At 42.0% G+C, this 18419-nt stretch overlaps 1 protein-coding gene across 2 annotated transcripts in view; it reads left to right on the top strand.

Moving 5' to 3' along the window:
* The first annotated feature begins 8365 nt into the window (after nt 1-8365).
* The window catches only part of BAG6 (BAG cochaperone 6), a 63690-nt gene continuing 53636 nt past the window's right edge, over nt 8366-18419 (top strand). For both annotated transcript variants that reach the window (XM_082264597.1, XM_082264596.1), the window contains exon 1: nt 8366-8453. In XM_082264597.1, the coding sequence (XP_082120723.1) occupies nt 8376-8453 (78 nt within the window). In that variant the 5' untranslated portion in view covers nt 8366-8375. The remainder of the gene's footprint in view (nt 8454-18419) is intronic.

The raw sequence follows: 18419 nt of genomic DNA, 5'->3' as shown, positions 1-18419 counted from the left end.
GATTCTAGGTTTATTGGCAGCATTAGCACATGAGCTGCTGTTAGTAGAGCTATCATGCTACTAAAATTACTGTTAAATGATGGGTAGCATTTGATCGCTTGGAATCTGGGAGGGTACGATGAGCCATTTGGGCCTGCTGACAGGAGAAGGGAGTAGAGGGAAAAGAACTGATAACTTATCAGTTTATTGCTGCTCCTCCATTGTCCAGTTAGCAAGCCACAGGTAGGGATCTGACACTATTGTATTACCTAAAGTGGGGTACACACTAGTAGAAAATCTGCCGAAAATTCCCGTCAGAGGTAAAATCGTACGATTTTCGCCTAGTGTGTACACAACTTTCAGCAGCCGATGCCGACATTTTCAACGAAAAAAAACAGAGGGACAAACGCCAAAATTTTTATTGTCCGTCCCCAGACGACCAATTTTCATTTAATGTGTATGCAGTACATCCACGAAAAATCAGATACGAAAGACCGCGCATGATCTGAAGTTGCTGACGACCCGGAAGTCCAGGAACAAATGTGCCAAAAAAAAAAAAAAAAAAATGGGAGGAGAAATTTCGTGAACATTTATGCACTGTCAATTAAAAACGGTTATGACCGCTGAGCATGAGAGAAGAATCTGAGGATATTTCGTCCGATTTTCGTCAAGTGTGTACGAGCCTTAACTGGCTTATGTTGGCCACACAACTGCCGAAAAATCATTTGAAAATCTGTCATTTGGTCCATTTTTCGTCCAGTTAATGGGCAGAAATAGAAAATCATTTTTAACTTTTTAGAGCCGAAATATCGAAGGAACAGTTTTTAACGATAAACGAACGATAAATTGAAAGGTTAATGTGTTTCTTGGTCGACCTGCTTGCACTAGGTATATGTGACAAACTGAATTAATTTATGTCTACAGTAAACCCCCCTCCATTGCGGGGGTTACGTTCCGGATTCGCCCGCGAAAAGTGAAAATCCGCGAAATAGAAAAACCCTATTAAAATGCATTGTAGGCATGATTATTTCATTGTCGCTGTACGTGGGAAAGCATTTTAAGGTCTTTAAACACACTTTTAAAACAATAGAAACTCATTTAAACACATAAGATACTGAGAGACAGAGCAAGAGCTATGAAAAACACAAAAATCTTTCATTTTTAATGATTTATATAGTAAAATAACATTACAAAAAAAAACGCGAATTACCGGGACCGCAAAAACTGAACCGCGATGTAGCGGGGGATTACTGTATTGAACGAATTTTTCGAAAGATAAAATCGTTCATTACATGATGGCACGATCGTCTGCTCTCACGGCTGAGTTTTCATTTTTCTAAAAATTAGTCCGATATTTCGGCTAGTGTATGGCCAGCATAAGTTCAAACTGGAGGCAGAATGGTGGAAAAAAAAAACAGGAGGTTTATCTGTGTTTTAGCCACCCCCTAATGGTTTGTCTATGGTGGACAGTGGGGTGAGTTGACATTGCTGTAGCTGCAAATGCTTTGGGACAATGTAAACTTGCAGTGTGGAATATGACAGGTGGTAGCGCTGGTCATACTTGCCCATTGAAGTTAATGGAACCATGTGCTAACTGTGACCATGGCAGTTGCAGGGCAGTAGTTTGATGAAAAATCATCTTTGGGGTAAAAAAAAAAAAACTTTTCCACTGGGGGTTGAAAAACAGGCATGCTGAAGGTAGCAGTATCGCCTCCTAAACTCACGTGAGACCGGTGTCAAGCCCAGTCAGAAAAACCGTCCACCACAGATCACTTTTTCAGAGTGGAATAAAGTTTGCCACCCATGACTGCAAAAAGAAGGGTCATCCTCCTGGCAGTGCATGTACAGTGCCTTGCGAAAGTATTTGGCCCCCTTGAACTTTTCGACCTTTTGCCACATTTCAGGCTTCAAACATAAAGATCTAAAACTGTATTTTTTTGTGAAGAATCAACAACAAGTGGGACACAATCATGAAGTGGAACAAAATTTATTGGATATTTCAAACTTTTTTTAACAAATAAAAAACTGAAAAATTGGGCGTGCAAAATTATTCAGCCCCCTTAAGTTAATACTTTGTAGCGCCACCTTTTGCTGTGATTACAGCTGTTATGTCGCTTGGGGTATGTCTCTATCAGTTTTGCACATCGAGAGACTGAAATTTTTGCCCATTCCTCCTTGCAAAACAGCTCGAGCTCAGTGAGGTTGGATGGAGAGCGTTTGTGAACAGCAGTTTTCAGTTCTTTCCACAGATTCTCGATTGGATTCAGGTCTGGACTTTGACTTGGCCATTCTAACACCTGGATATGTTTATTTGTGAACCATTCCATTGTAGATTTTGCTTTGTTTTGGATCATTGTCTTGGAAGACAAATCTCCGTCCCCCAGTCTCAGGTCTTTTGCAGACTTCATCAGGTTTTCTTCCAGAATGGTCCTGTATTTGGCTCCATCCATCTTCCCATCAATTTTAACCATCTTCCCTGTCCCTGCTGAAGAAAAGCAGGCCCAAACCATGATGCTGCCACCACCATGTTTGACAGTGGGGATGGTGTGTTCAGGGTGATGAGCTGTGTTGCTTTTACGCCAAACATAACGTTTTGTATTGTTGCCAAAAAGTTAAGTTTTGGTTTCATCTGACCAGAGCACCTTCTTCCACATGTTTGGTGTCTCCCAGGTGGCTTGTGGCAAACTTTAAACAACACTTTTTATGGATATCTTTAAGAAATGGCTTTCTTCTTGCCACTCTTCCATAAAGGCCAGATTTGTGCAGTATACGACTGATTGTTGTCCTATGGACAGAGTCGCCCACCTCAGCTGTAGATCTCTGCAGTTCATCCAGAGTGATCATGGGCCTCTTGGCTGCATCTCTGATCAGTCTTCTACTTGTATGAGCTGAAAGTTTAGAGGGACGGCCAGGTCTTCGTAGATTTGCAGTGGTCTGATACTCCTTCCATTTCAATATTATCGCTTGCACAGTGCTCCTTGGGATGTTTAAAGCTTGGGAAATCTTTTTGTATCCAAATCTGGCTTTAAACTTCTCCACAACAGTATCTCGGACCTGCCTGGTGTGTTCCTTGTTCTTCATGATGCTCTCTGCGCTTTAAACAGACCTCTGAGACTATCACAGTGCAGGTGCACTTATACAGAGACTTGATTACACACAGGTGGATTCTATTTATCATCATTAGTCATTTAGGTCAACATTGGATCATTCAGAGATCCTCACTGAACTTCTGGAGAGAGTTTGCTGCACTGAAAGTAAAGGGGCTGAATAATTTTGCACGCCCAATTTTTCAGTTTTTTATTTGTTAAAGTTTGAAATATCCAATAAATTTAGTTCCACTTCATGATTGTGTCCCACTTGTTGTTGATTCGTCACAAAAAATTAGTTTTATATCTTTATGTTTGAAGCCTGAAATGTGGCAAAAGTTTGAAAAGTTCAAGGGGGCCAAATACTTTCGCAAGGCACTGTAAATGTCTGCAGCAGCTCCACAAATCTTCCCCAATGAATTTGAGATTGAAGCTCCTCACCAAGGATTGAGAGTCCATATATGGATTTATTTCAATGTAGGATTGGGTAAAAAGACTTCATCACTGAGCCAATGTGTTTTTCAAGGATCAGAAATGACCCCCTTCCTTAGGGCTGAAACCCAAGAGTTCAGACACTTTGGGAAATGTCTTGGATTACTAGGGGGGGGGGGGGGGGGGAGTTATTTAAGTCCAACAAGGTGCATGTCAACTTGTGGACTTATCTCTAATTTACAATTTTACAGAGTGCCAGAAGCATAGTTCTCTCTATACTTCCAGCGCCCCAAAGCTGGACTTTCTGGTGCCTACTTCAGCGGATGCAGAGTCGCCCGCATCCATTTATGATTCTGGTCTGAATTTTTCCCTAAATTTGCACCTTAAACAGACCCAAGCACGCACAGAACCCTTTTGCAATCTGCTCCACGGCCACTCCAGACCTGTGTGAACCGGCTCCATTGAGAGCCTGTCATGCAAATTGAATGCAGAGAAATCTGCATCCAATTCGCCCAGCCTTAAAGGTGTTTCCACCTTTACTTCCTAAGATGAATTCCCAACACCTTCCCCGCTCCTCCAGTCCATGCTGCTCTTATCTGCTATGCCAATTGGTCAGTGCAGTTAAGTGATGGCACTGACCAGTTAGAATCTCTTTTCCAGTCCTTGAAATAAGCAGAGATTTCCATTGTGCTGACCGGTGACTGCTTGCCATTGTTGGCATTATTCCGCTACAAAGGCTCTGGGACTGTGTACAGCTCGGTAAACCTACAGATGTGGGTAGTAGATGAGTGCAGCAGGAAGGTGTTGGGAATTCATCTTTTTACATTTTTTATTTTTATTTTTTTAAGGAATTCCTCTTAAAAAATGAACTCCAGACATGAAACAGTTAGGCATTTATTAAAAAGGACATTAATTTACTGCTAATGTAAATATCAGAATATATGCCGACACCACCGCTCTCCGACTAGGAGAGGGAGGGACAGCACTAAGTACTAGGGATGTATCTTTGCCGGTACCAAGAATTTGCACGAGCATCGGTACTCGCGAAAATGCTCCCAATACTGAAACTGATACTTTGTGGTGCGATTTGCTTCAATACAAAATGAATGGGTGCAAAGATTTGCATGTGATTTGAACAGGAATGCGGTGCGATTTCTCCTTACTGCTTGTATGTGTGTAGAGAAAGGGAAAAGGGCCATCTAGTGGGCAGTTTATTAAAAATATTAGAGCTCACAGTACATATCTGGCCAAATGCAAAATCTGCATAGGTGTCCTGATCCTGCCAATAATAACAAATCGCGGCCGCTGGATGTAGGTGTTCACAGTATTATGGATTTTTTTAAATAAACCTTTGAGCATTTTTTAATTTACTACACGATGAGGTGGTGTCTGTTTTCATTTTGACACATGTGACCTGCCCGGAGATTGCCTCAGAGGGGCTACCAGGACCTATTTGGATGTCATTATTGAGGATTAAAGACAAGCCAGGGGAGTTTTTGAACGCTTGTATGACCACCTATAATCTAGTGGTCCATACCTAAGGGGCAGTGTTTCTCAACCTTTTTTCAGTCAAGGCACCCTTAAATGATTGACCGTCTCAAGGCACCCTTTAAAAATTATTGACCGTCTCAAGGCACCCTTAAAAAAAATTGATTGACTATCTCGAGGCACCCTTAAAAAATTATTGACCGTCTCGAGGCACCCTTAACAAATGGTTGACGGTCTCGAGGCACCCTTAACAAATGGTTGACGGTCTCGAGGCACCCTTAACAAATGGTTGACGGTCTCGAGGCACCCTTAACAAATGGTTGACGGTCTCGAGGCACCCTTAACAAATGGTTGACGGTCTCGAGGCACCCTTAACAAATGGTTGACGGTCTCGAGGCACCCTTAACAAATGGTTGACGGTCTCGAGGCACCCTTAACAAATGGTTGACGGTCTCGAGGCACCCTTAACAAATGGTTGACCGTCTCGAGGCACCCTTAACAAATGGTTGACGGTCTCGAGGCACCCTTAACAAATGGTTGACGGTCTCGAGGCACCCTTAACAAATGGTTGACGGTCTCGAGGCACCCTTAACAAATGGTTGACCGTCTCGAGGCACCCTTAACAAATGGTTGACGGTCTCGAGGCACCCTTAACAAATGGTTGACCGTCTCGAGGCACCCTTAACAAATGGTTGACGGTCTCGAGGCACCCTTAACAAATGGTTGACGGTCTCGAGGCACCCTTAACAAATGGTTGACGGTCTCGAGGCACCCTTAACAAATGGTTGACGGTCTCGAGGCACCCTTAACAAATGGTTGACGGTCTCGAGGCACCCTTAACAAATGGTTGACGGTCTCGAGGCACCCTTAACAAATGGTTGACGGTCTCGAGGCACCCTTAACAAATGGTTGACGGTCTCGAGGCACCCTTAACAAATGGTTGACGGTCTCGAGGCACCCTTAACAAATGGTTGACGGTCTCGAGGCACCCTTAACAAATGGTTGACGGTCTCGAGGCACCCTTAACAAATGGTTGACGGTCTCGAGGCACCCTTAACAAATGGTTGACGGTCTCGAGGCACCCTTAACAAATGGTTGACCCTCTCGAGGCACCCCATTCTAAAAGTAAAAGCAATTCTTATAATTTTTCATAATGCAGCAACATCCACAAGTCCAAGTAGGGCACCCAACATTTGAGGTGATTTATTCTTCCAAAGAAAATACACTTTTGCAAACTGGTACTGACTAGTAATCCTATGTTTCTCTTCTCCCTCAGTTTTTCTCTATCACTCAGCTAATGTGACCCAAACGCTGATAAAGCGGGGCAGGGGAGGGTCAAACAATGATACTATGCAGGTGACTGACATCCTCCTCTTTAACTGATTGGGCCATTGGTCATTAGGACCTCGCCAGCTGGAAGGTTGTAATGGTGAAAACCCGTGGCTTTGTGTAACTAAAAAGGCAGCCTTCATCCACACGCCGTCTTGTTAAGTTTTTGGCCAATTTTTAGGCGTTTTGCCAAGGCACCCCTAAGGAAACCTCAAGGCACCCTGTTTTAAAAAGGCTGCCTTAGGGTAAGAGGCCCGGTGTGCTATCGTGTCCAGTGCTTTTTTCACATAGGACAGTGGTCCTCAACTCCGGTCCTCAGGACCCACTAATAGGCCAGGTTTGCAAGATAACTGAAATACATCACAGGTGATATAATTTGCTGCTCAGTGATTGCAGTATTCTAGTCTGCATCTCCTTAAGGTAATACTTAAAATCTGGCCTGTTAGTGGGATCTGAGGACAGGAGATGAGAATCACTGACCTATAGTATATTTTTATGCACCGTGGGTGTCCCCTGGGACTTATGGACTTTTACATTTAGGAACTTTTATTTCCTGTTCTAAATTCTTGGCGTTCTCAGTAATTGTGAACTTTTTTATGAATGAACTTTTAAGCACTGCATTTCTTTCCTAAAGTAGGGGAAATCGAAAGCGATTCAGACAGGAAGCGCACTGCATTCCTGTTCAAATGTAATGCGATCCTTTGCAATGCAATTTGCGCCAATTTTTTTTGTATTGACGCCAATCACACTGCAAAGTATCGGTATTTGGTATAGTTACTTGACTAAATGTATCAGTGCTGAAACTCGCCGATTTTTAAAAAAGCAGTATCGGTGCAATCCTACTACCGTAGGTACCATTCGGGTATTTTTTTTTATACACGTGCTGAAAAGGGAAGATGCTGACAGGAGGGCAGAGTAGAGCGAGTAGATTGATGACTTCTCGGTGTGCTGGTTCATTATTCAATATGTAGGCCTGAAATGTGTTCTTGACCAAGCCAAACTGGAGCTGTGATGAGGCCCATGATCTGGCTGTACTATCTGGCTCAAAATACTGGCCACACAAAGTTAATTATACTTTGCTTGGTGTAAGCAGTTTCCACATCTACTGTGTAATTTTTTATTTTTTTTTGCTTTAACCTTCTTAGCGGTATTCCCGAGCGTGGCTCGGGGTTAAATTTCAGAGCCAAAAGCGACAACCCTGAGCCACACTCGGGGTACCGCCAGAAGCATCGCTGGATCCTGTAAAATAGGTTTCTTACCTTGTCACCGGGATTCAGCGATGTGTCTCGCGGCAGATCTTCCTCCGGATCGTCTCCGTGCCCCGGCTTCCGTCTCCTGCGACGTGACGTTCGCAGGGGGGTGGAACCGGCGGCAAATTCAAATGTAAAACACACCAAACACACTGATACTATTCAAAATAAATTCACATTACATTGCCCCCCAGTGCCCTTTCCTGCAGTCTTGCTGTACTTTATATGTATGTGTAATATATATAATATCTTTTTTATAGTTTTTTTTTTTTTTTTTATTATAATTTATGATTTTGTGTCTCAAACTTTATCATACCCGAGATGTTATAAAGAAGAATGCACAGTAAAAAAAAAAATAGTTGGTTTGGACTGCTCATTCTCAAGAATTGCATGCAAAATAATGGTACCGCTTTCAGCACCTAAAATCCGAAAGAATCATACCGCCAGGGAGGTTAAATAAACCTTTAGTGTTCCACTTAGTCCTGATTCATTTTATGGTAGTTGGGTTTGGCAGGGACCGTGTCCTCTGAGCACTTGGGGTTATTTATGTCCCTAGATGTTTGTCAGAAGTCTAATCGCTGTGTGTAAATAGCGTCTGATAATTCTAAAGCTGTTTTTTTTGGACTGGAAACACAGGCTTTTACTTTATAGATATCCAAAGTCAATGTTAGGGTCTGATTTCATCTTCTATTTTGTGGAACTACAAGCCACAGCATACCTTCTCCTCCAATGACGGGTCAAAATTCTGCCTGGAAATGTCCTTCAGCTCACACCACTCTTACCTTCTCTTCTTTGTATTTCAGGGAGGGAGATGGCGGCTGACGAGAAGATGGAGGTGACGGTGAAAACATTGGACTCGCAATCGCGGACCTTCACAGTAGATGCAGAGGTGTGTTTACAGCGTGTATTCTAATTACTGGATGTGTGAGGAACCAAAATACATCAGCTGCCCCATATTGTTTTAGGTCTCATTTACGCAGGCTTCTAAAAGGCCACACCGACCTATTGCAATACCATAAAGCATTTATTGGAAATGGTTAAAAGTCACAACATACATTATACTTACAAAAGTATGCTGTGTGTAAGCATAAAACCAAAGTATTCCTTCGGCTATCCAGAGACCTCAGGACCAAATTCCTAAATAATGACAAGCAAACTTGAAACTATCCATATTGTTTATATGCTTTCAGTTTGTGTGGATACCCATCATCCTGAGAGGGCAGCAAGACCCTAGATGCCAACTATGTAACCACTACCTCTTTGGATTTCACGCAACATTTCAGTGCAGGAGACATTTACTTGTCTTTTTTATTTTTGTCTGAAAGGCCACGTTTAGATGTGTTTAGTTTTGTATGCGTCTAAACACAGCACTATAGTAGTCAATGAGGCCGTACACACAGTTGCCTCTACAATGGAAAATGTGCGCTGCGTTTCGTTAAAAAAAGTAGGACACAGTTGTGTGCAGGGCTGCACAGCTTTGCAGATTTTACACATGTGCATGCATAAATGCATCTAAACACAGGCATGCATAAGCCATTAGAATATTTCACTCTTCTAAACTTGAGTACTTTAGGCACGTACATTATATCACCAAAAGTATTGGGACGCCTGCCCTTACACATTAACGTTAATGGCATCCCAGTCTTAAGCTGGATACACACTATCCATCTTTTGTGGTTAGATTTCCTTCAGATTTACCTTTTCTATGTAGTGCAAGGGCCTGCCAGATTGCATACAAATGGAAAGTGTTTAGGTTTGACCTCATATTATATGGTTTTGGTAAGTCTAAAGGAAAAAGTCTTCAGAAAATCTTATAGTCTGTATGGCCCATTAGTCTGTAGGGTTCAATATTGAGTTGGCCCACTCTTTGCAGCTATAACAGCTTCAACTCTTCTGGGAAGGCTGTCCACAAGGTTTAGGAGTGTGTCTATGGGAATGTTTGATCATTCTTCCAGAAGCGCATTTGTGAGGTTAGGCACTGATGTGGACTAGATGGCCTGGCTTGCAGTCTCTGCTCTAATTCATCCAAAAGGTGTTCTATCGGGTTGAGGTCAGGACTCTGTGCAGGCCAGTCTCTACCCCAAACTCCCTTATCCATGTCTTTATAGACCTTGCTTTGTGCACTGGTGTGCAGTCATGTTGGAACAGGAAGGGGCCATCCCCAAACTGTTCCTACAAAGTTGGGAGCATGAAATTGTCCAAAATGTCTTGGTATGCTGACGCCTTAAGAGTTCCCTTTACTGGAACTAAGGGGCCAGGCCCAACCCCTGAAAAACAACCCCACACCATGAGTGCTGCCAGCATTGCTGCTGAGGTTGAAGGGGTGGGGGGTCAGCCTGTCAGTGTTCAGACCATATGCTGCACACTGCATCAAATTGGTCTGCATGGCTGTGGTCCCAGAAGGAAGCCTCTTCTAAAGATGATGCACAAGAAATCCCGCAAACAGTTTGCTGAAGACAAGCAGACTAAGGATATGGATTACTGGAACCATGTCCTGTGGTCTGATGAGACCAAGATAAATGTATTTGGTTCAGATGTGTCAAGCGTGTGTGGCGGCAACCAGGTGAGGAGTACAAAGACAAGTTTCTTGCCTACTGTGAAGAATGATGGTGGGAGTATCATGGTCTGGGGCTGCATAAGTGCTACAGCTCATTAAGGGAATCATGAATGCCAACATGTACTGGGACATACTGAAGCAGAGCATCATCCCCTCCTTTCGGAGACTGGGCTGCAGGACAGTGTTCCAACATAACTGCAAACTTGCCTCCAAGATGACCACTGCCTTGCTAAAGAAGCTGAGGGTAAAAGTGATGGACTGGCCAAGCATGTCTCCAGACCTAAACCCTATTGAGCATCTGTGGGGCATCCTCAAATGGAAGGTGGAGGAGGGCAAGGTCTCTAATATCCACCAACTCTGTGATGGGAGGACTGGAAGTGGACTCCAGTGGAAACCTGTGAAGCTCTGGTTAAGGCAGTGCTGGAAAATAATGGTGGCCACACAAAATATTGATACTTTGGGCCCAGTTTGGACATTTTGACTTAGGGGTGTACTCACTTTTGTTGCCAGTGGTTTAGACATTAATGGCTGTGTGTTGAGTTATTTTGAGGGGACAGCAAATTTACACTGTTATGCAAACTGTACACTCACTACTTTACATTGTACCAAAGTGTCATTTCTTCAGTGTTGTCTCATTAAAAAATATAATAAAATATTTACAAAAATGTGAGGGGTGTACTCACTTTTGAGAGATACTGTACATACAAAGGAACCAGAACAAATAAGTTACGAAATCAAGTTATGTGTAATAAGATGATTGAAACAGGGAAAAAGCATTAAACACATGAACAAAGGGAGGTGCAAAAAGGCATGGAGAGTCAAGACACTAGCTGAAATGTATCTATAATTAAAAAGCAATCCTACCCCTTGTCAGTGCAAATGTATGTCCGCTGTTTCAGTCTCAATTAATGGCCTATAAAAAGGTGTCTCGTTACCAAGGTGTCTAATGATGGGTAAAAGCAAAGAGCTTTCTCAAGAGCTTTGCAATCTTATTGTTGCAAAATATACTGATGGCATTGGTTACAGAAGGACTTCTGAATGTTCCAGTGAGCACTGTTGGGGCTATAATCCCGAAGTGGAAAGAACATCCTTTTACCATAAAGCGGCCATGACCAGGTGCTCCTTGCAAGATTTTTGGCAGAAGATTTAGCAGCTAATATTGTTTTTTTGAAAAGGTAGAAATGTAAAAACATAGAAAAAGTAATGCACTCAACCGCCATGGCCTGTATGCTGAAGAAAAAGCGGGCTGAAGCTTGTTTAAAGTTTGCTGCACAACATTTTAGACAAGCCTGTGAAATACTGGGAGAATATAGTCTGGTCAGATGTGACCAAAAATGAACTCTGGATGCCATGATACACGCCATGTACTGCACATCACCCCCATACCAACAGTGAAGTTTGAAGGTGGGAACATCATGGTGTGGGGCTGTTTTTCATCATACGGTACTGGCAAACTTCATATTGTTGAAGGAAAGATTAATGGAAAAATGTACCAAGACATTCTTGATATAAATCCGCTGCCATCTACCAGGAGGATGAGGGTGGACATTTCAGAAAGACAATGACCCCTAACACAAAGCAAAAGAAACTATTGATTGGGTTCAAAGAAAATAAAGCTGCTAGAATGCCCCAGCCAATCACATGAATTGAGTTGAGTCCAATGGAACATCGATGGAAAGAACAAAAGATTCGAGTTCATAGAAGAGGCCCACAAAACCTTCAAGATTTGAAGACTGTGTGGATGAATGGGCCAAAATCACATCTGAGTAATGCATGTCACTAGATTCTCCATACAGTAGGCATCTTGAAGCTGTCATTACCAACAAAGGATTTTGATGAAGTATTAAAAAAATTTCAGCTAGCATGTTTAATACCTTTTCCCTGTGTCATTTTATTTTTTATTACACATAACTTCATTTCTGAACTTAATTGTCCTTTGCTGCCCTGTTCGCCTGTCGGAGCCCTAAGTTTATGATGGAGCTTGCACAGATTTAACCCCTTCCCGCCAACGCAATGCAAATGTATGCGGCCTCGGCTTCGAGGGGTTGTACCGGGTGATGCCTGCAGCTAGAGGCATCGTCCCGTACTAGTTTTTAGAGCAGACAGTTGGCTTTCTTGTAATAAAAACCAAAGCAGCTGCTTAGTTATTACAAGGAGAGGGAGACCCGAGTGACAAGCTGGCACATCCGCCGGCAGGCGGAAGACCCAAATAAAGCCGGATTCGGCATTGATCGGGTCTCAGATGTAGAAGCCCGGAAGTGATGTCCGGTTACTGGAGCCTTCGATGCCAGATTTAAATAAAATAAATAAAAATTACAGTATTCAAAATAGCCAAACTTGGCGTTTTTATGAATGCTTTTAAGTGCAGAGGAGGGATTTGGGGTCTTTAGACCCCCAGATCCCCCCATAGAGAGTACCTGTCACCGTCTATTACTGTCACAGGGGATATTTACATTCCGTTGTGACAGCAATACAAGTGATAAAACAAAAAAGTTTAAAGGGACAGGATAGTGTAAGAATAATAAAAAAAAAAAAAAATTAAAGAGCCCCTTCCCTCCGTACTTGTGCGCAGAAGGGAACGCATACGTAAGTCACGCCTGCATATGTAAACGGTGTTCAAACCACACTTGTAAGTTAAAGCGGTAGTATCCCGCTTTTTTTCACTTTTACCTACAGGTAAGCCTATAATAAGGCTTACCTGTAGGTACAAATAATATCTCCTAAACCGGCACGGTTTAGGAGATATTTACAGTGCATGCAGCCGCTCGCGCGAGCGGCGCATGCGCTCTGAAGGTCCGGGGGGACCTTCAATTAACTTGCCGGGAGCTTGCCGGAAAAATCACTCCCGCGCGCATGCGCGGGAGTGACGGCATCGCGGCTCCGGCCAATCAGCGCGCCGGAGCCGTCTCTTCCAGCCAATCAGCGCGCCGGAGCCGCCGAACCCGGAAGAGACGATGAGGGATCATGGCATCGCCCGCATCGATGTCCGGGGGTCCGTGTCGGGGCTTCGTTTTAAGGTAAGATACACATAATGGGCTAGTATGCGATGCATACTAGCTCATTATGCCTTTGTCTTGCAGGTTTTTTTTTTTTATTTTATTTTTTATAGGGTTTACAACCGCTTTAACGCTGCGATCATTAAGACCCTAGTTTGTCACCATTCCCCATGTACGTAATTTTTAAGCATGACATGTTTGGTATCTATTTACTGGGCGTAACATATTCTTTTTCTCATTATACAAAAAAATTGGGCTAACTTTACTGTTTTTTTTTTTTTTTTCTAATTAATGAAAGTGTATTTCCTACAAAAAAAAAAAATGCATTTTAGAGACCACTGTGCAAATAGTGTGAGACAAAAAAGATTGCAACAATTGCCATTTTGTTCTCTAGGGTCTCTGCTAAAAAAAAAAAAAAAATATATATATATATATTATATATAATGCTTGGGGCTCTAAGTGATTTTATAGCAAAAATAACAGATTTTAACTTTAAGCAACAAATGTCAGAAAAAGGCTTGGGCGTGAAGGGGTAATTGGCCACCTTCCCTCTCTGCATGACAGTTTTTAGCCTAGGAATTAGCTGCTAAAGCCCAAGGTTTGCGATTGGTAAAAATAAAAATGACATTGCGTTCCCTTTTTACAGTAAATGGGTCATTTGATATCATTAGTGGGACCTGGGGATTAATCTTGGGAGAGATTATTTATTATTTTTTTTTTCTGCTTTTATTTTGAAGCAAAAAAAACTAATTTATAAATTGAATATATATTTTTGTGTGTATTTTTTTTTTTTTTTTTTCTTTTTCTTTTCTTCAAGGGGGTTCTGCATCTGGTCAAATCCAGACTCCCCATGTCAACTCTGCAGCAACAGATCTCTTCAAATAGTGATTTACTTCTGTAGTACCACTGCCAATGTAAACCTAATGTGACATTGTATTTTCATGAATCTTTCACAAGCTCTTTATTGGATTGCTGTGTAGCAAGCCCTGGAGATGATTGTTTCAGCTCCCGGGCTTAGTGCTGGATGCTAGCTGTCACAGCCTAAACCCCCACTGGAGCCGCTCTCCCAGTGCCATTTCCAATCTGCACTGGGGACACAAGCGGTTCAAATCACACATTGCTTTTTTTATTATCTTTTGTCTGTGCCTGGTATTTATAGACAGTAGTTTTTTTTTTTTTATTTTAATTTTAAACAACCTTTTGTATAGACAGACATGGAAGAAACATTAGCCAATGCATACCAAGAGCTATAGCTTATAGCATAAATCGCATTGAGAATACGCACACAAGGCATAGAGATTATAATCCTAGTAATAAAACACCACTGATAGCAGACACTGGGGTCTCTACCATCCTGACTGTACATTATTTCCTTTAGGCTACATTCACACCTGAGCGTAGCGTTTTCGCGCATTTTTTACCGCAATTTTTACCGCGATTTACAGGCGTTTTTAGATTGAATAGAGACCAATGGAAAACGCCTGTAATCTGCCCAAAAAGCAGCTCATGTACTTTTTTGAGCGCTGGGCGTTTTGCTCACAGCGTCAAAACGCTCAGATGTGACCAGGGGCCATTGAAATGAATAGGATTTGTCTTGTTGGGCGTTTTGAGAGCTGATCCTAGAGCAGAAAAACTCCCCAAAAACGCCCCAAAACGCCTACATGTGAACGGAGCCTAAACAACAAACTAACAAAACCTATAAAAAGAAGAGAGAAAAAAATAAAGGGGGGAGGGGAAAATAAAGCAAAAAATAATTGACTGAGTTTGGAGTCTCTATTCCCCCTCCAGTAGTACGGTGCCATATTTCCTAGAGCAGGTATAAAGGGACCAATAGAACCACTTTTTGTTAAATTTTACTTCTTTACCTCTCAAGGTTGCAGTAATCCTCTCCATGGCATAAATATCACCTATTGATGAGCCATAGTGGGACCGAAGAGGGTGATTCCCACATCCACAGGGCTGGAATGCAGGCCTTTCGCTGCGTTTAGAAGGTGGTCAGCATTGAATTTTTATATTTTAAGTTTTGAGAGATCTGAATACTGTAGTGGAGAAGATATCTGGCCAGGTCAGAGCCCAAGTCATAGTCAGTGAGCTGCTTTATGGTGCCTTGGAACAAAACCCCTCTAGTTTTTGACAGGACCAGAAGATATTCAACATGGTACCCACTGCCTCTCTGCATCGCCAACAGGTGTTCACCGCATCGGGATAAATTTTCTTCAAAAGAGACGGGACCTTATACTAAAGTGTGAGGGCCCTATAACTCAACTCTTGATACTTACTAGCCACTGAGGATTAAGGTGAAAGATAGAGGACATGATCCTGCTGCTCAGGGGAACGTGTGAGACCCAGGTCCCTTTCCAATTTCTGGAGAAATCCAAGGACAAATCCCCCAGGAGGACATATTAGCAGTTTATAGGCCTCCGAGACCCCATGAGCAGAGGGACCCTGTTCCAGACACAGGTTTTCTAGTGGTGTGTTAGGACGGGTCGAACACCCCCATTGAGTATACAGCTAAGGAAGTGGGTGAGTTGCTGCATATGCCAGGGGTCTACAGCTCCCTTTCCCCCCCAGAGCCCCCTTTTACTTACTTGAGCCCGATCCACTCCAGCGATGTGCACGAGCACAGGGGCTCCAGGCGCTGTCTCTCTCCTCGTTGGACAGATCGATAGCAGCAGGAGCCATTGGCTACCGCTGCTGTCAAAAAAAAAATCCTGTGACGAGGTGGTGGGGTCGAGTCCCACTGTCTGTGTCAATGGACGCAGCAGCCAACTCAGGAGCGCGCTAGTACAGGTACCCCAATGGAAAGCGGCTTTTCACGGGGGTACCTGCAAAAAAAAAGACAATTTTGAAACTTTTTTTTTACTTTCTGCTATAAAACCTATCCAATAAAAAGAAAAAAAAAAATTTGTAAAAATCAAATTTCTTCACTTAGGCTGCTCTGTATTCAGCTACATATGTTTGGTAAAAATAATCTGTCTACAAACTATGGTATATACACTTACTGGCCACTTTATTAGGTACACCTGTTCAATTGCTTGGTAACGCAAATTGCTAATCACATGGTATCAACTCAATGCATTTAGGGTCAGATTTTTTTTTTTTTTTTTTATTGAAAATTTTCGCATACAAAATTCATTATTTCAATCCCTCCCTTAAAGGGGAGGACATAACTATGTGCATAAAACATACAGCAACCTTGATTTCCCCCCCCCCCCCCCCAAACCCACCCGCCCTCCCTCCCTCTTTCCAAAGGACATTCGGTGAACCCTTAAATTTCCTTTTTATATTCTTGCCATACTTCCCAAATCTCTACTCTACTTTCAAATTCTTGTTCTCCCCAGGGCCTTGGTAATTCTAATTTTCTTGCTTTCTCCACCTGCACCACCCAATCTTTATATGACGGAGCTTCTATTTTCTTCCAGTTTAATGGAATTAAACTTTTTGCTGAATTTAGCAAGTGGGGTATTTAAGGTTTTTTTATATTGTTTAATCGACATTGACGTCCCATGAAAGAGACATGTCCATGGATCTTCTTTAACCTCTGTTAGTAATTCTTTTTGATTGATTGCAATACCTCCTTCCAATATTTGTTAATTTTTGGACATTCCCACCAAAAGTGTGTCATAGTACCCAATACCTTACATCCTCTCCAACAAAATCTTGAGGTCTCCTGATGGTATCTCCCCACTTCATTTGGGGTTTTATACCACCTTGAGATCAATTTATAGTTCATTTCCGCAGTACTTCTATCAATCGCTGAATTATGAACCAACCTTACACATTTATCCCACTGGACTCCCTCTCTTCGAGCGCCCAGTTCGCTCTCCCATTTCTCCACCGTTGGATGGGCTATCTGCTTACCCTCATTCAATATTTTATAGATATTTGAGATGTTATTCTTATTCTTTTCGGATGTGCATATTTGTTCGTATGGGTTAAACTCGTTTCTATCTCTAATTGGATGGGATAAAGATGCCACAAAGTGTTTTAATTGGCGATATCTCCACTCATCAAGTTCCAAATGATTTTCTTTTTTTTGAGCTCGGAGAGCGTAAATATTTTCCCCCTCTCCATTATATCTTTTAGTCTGATATCTCCTCCTCCTAGCCAATTTCCATGTTCTTTCCCTTCTCCCGGTGCGAAAAATTTTGTGTCCTGTAGTGGAATTAGTGGTGAATTATACTCCCCTTTTCCTCTATTATATATTAAATCCCACACTTTTAGTGCTTGTCGTGTAATGGTGTGTGTGTCATTTTTCAATTCTCTATATTTTGGTGGGATCCAAATAATTTTTCCTAGTTTCGTACCACTTATTGTGTTTTCCATTTTAACCCAATTTTTCCTACTATCTTTTTTTCCCCATTCCATCACCCGTGTAAGAATTGAGGCTTGGTAATATTTTTTAATGTCTGGTAGTGCAAGTCCCCCCTCGTTTTTACTTCTACTTAATGTTGTGTATTTTATCCTTGTTTTTTTATTTTTCCAAATAAACTTAGTTATTAATGCCTTTAGTGTCCTAAAAAATGCCTCCGGGATCTGTATTGGTATCATTTGGAACTTATATGAGATTTTTGGGAGAATCCCCATTTTTATTATATTTATTCTGCCCATCCATGATATAGCTCTTAGATTTAATCTATTTATTTCGGATTTTATTTCATTCAATAATGGGATGAAGTTAGCTATATATATATAATTTTTCTGGCGTAGGTGTTAATTTAATTCCTAAATATTTTAAGTCCTCACTTCTCCAGACAAAGGAAATTCAGTTTTTAACCCTGTTCTCTCGAGTGCTCATTTTGATACTTAATATTTCGGACTTAGTTTGGTTAATTTTTAAATTTGAGAGTTCTCCATATTGCTTAAACATTTTGACTATGTTTGGCAGGGAGATCCTTGGGTTGGAGACATAGAGCAACAAATCATCGGCGAATGCCGCCACTTTATGCTCCACTCTCCCAACCACCACTCCCTTGATATCTGGGCATTCTCTTATTGTTGCCAACAGGGGCTCCAAAGAAATCACAAACAACATTGGAGACAGGGGACAGCCCTGTCTCGTTCCGTTGTACATGTCAAAGGATTCTGACATTGTCCCATTTATTTTTGCTGATGGTCGGCTGTACAAAGTACCGATCCATGCCATCATTCTGGGTCCAATGCCCATTTCCTCTAAAGTTCTCAGCATGAACTCCCAGTTGACCCTGTCAAATGCTTTTTCAGCATCAATCGACAGTATCAAACTGGAGTCCCTGTTTTTTAACATTTGATCTATTAGTAGGGTTGTTCTAATCCCATTATC

This window comes from Pelophylax lessonae, assembly GCF_965119305.1.
Source record: "Pelophylax lessonae genome assembly, chromosome: 7".
Classification (NCBI taxonomy): domain Eukaryota; kingdom Metazoa; phylum Chordata; class Amphibia; order Anura; family Ranidae; genus Pelophylax; species Pelophylax lessonae.
The sequence above is the reverse complement of the archived record's forward strand: the minus strand, read 5'-3'. Positions and strand labels throughout refer to the sequence as shown.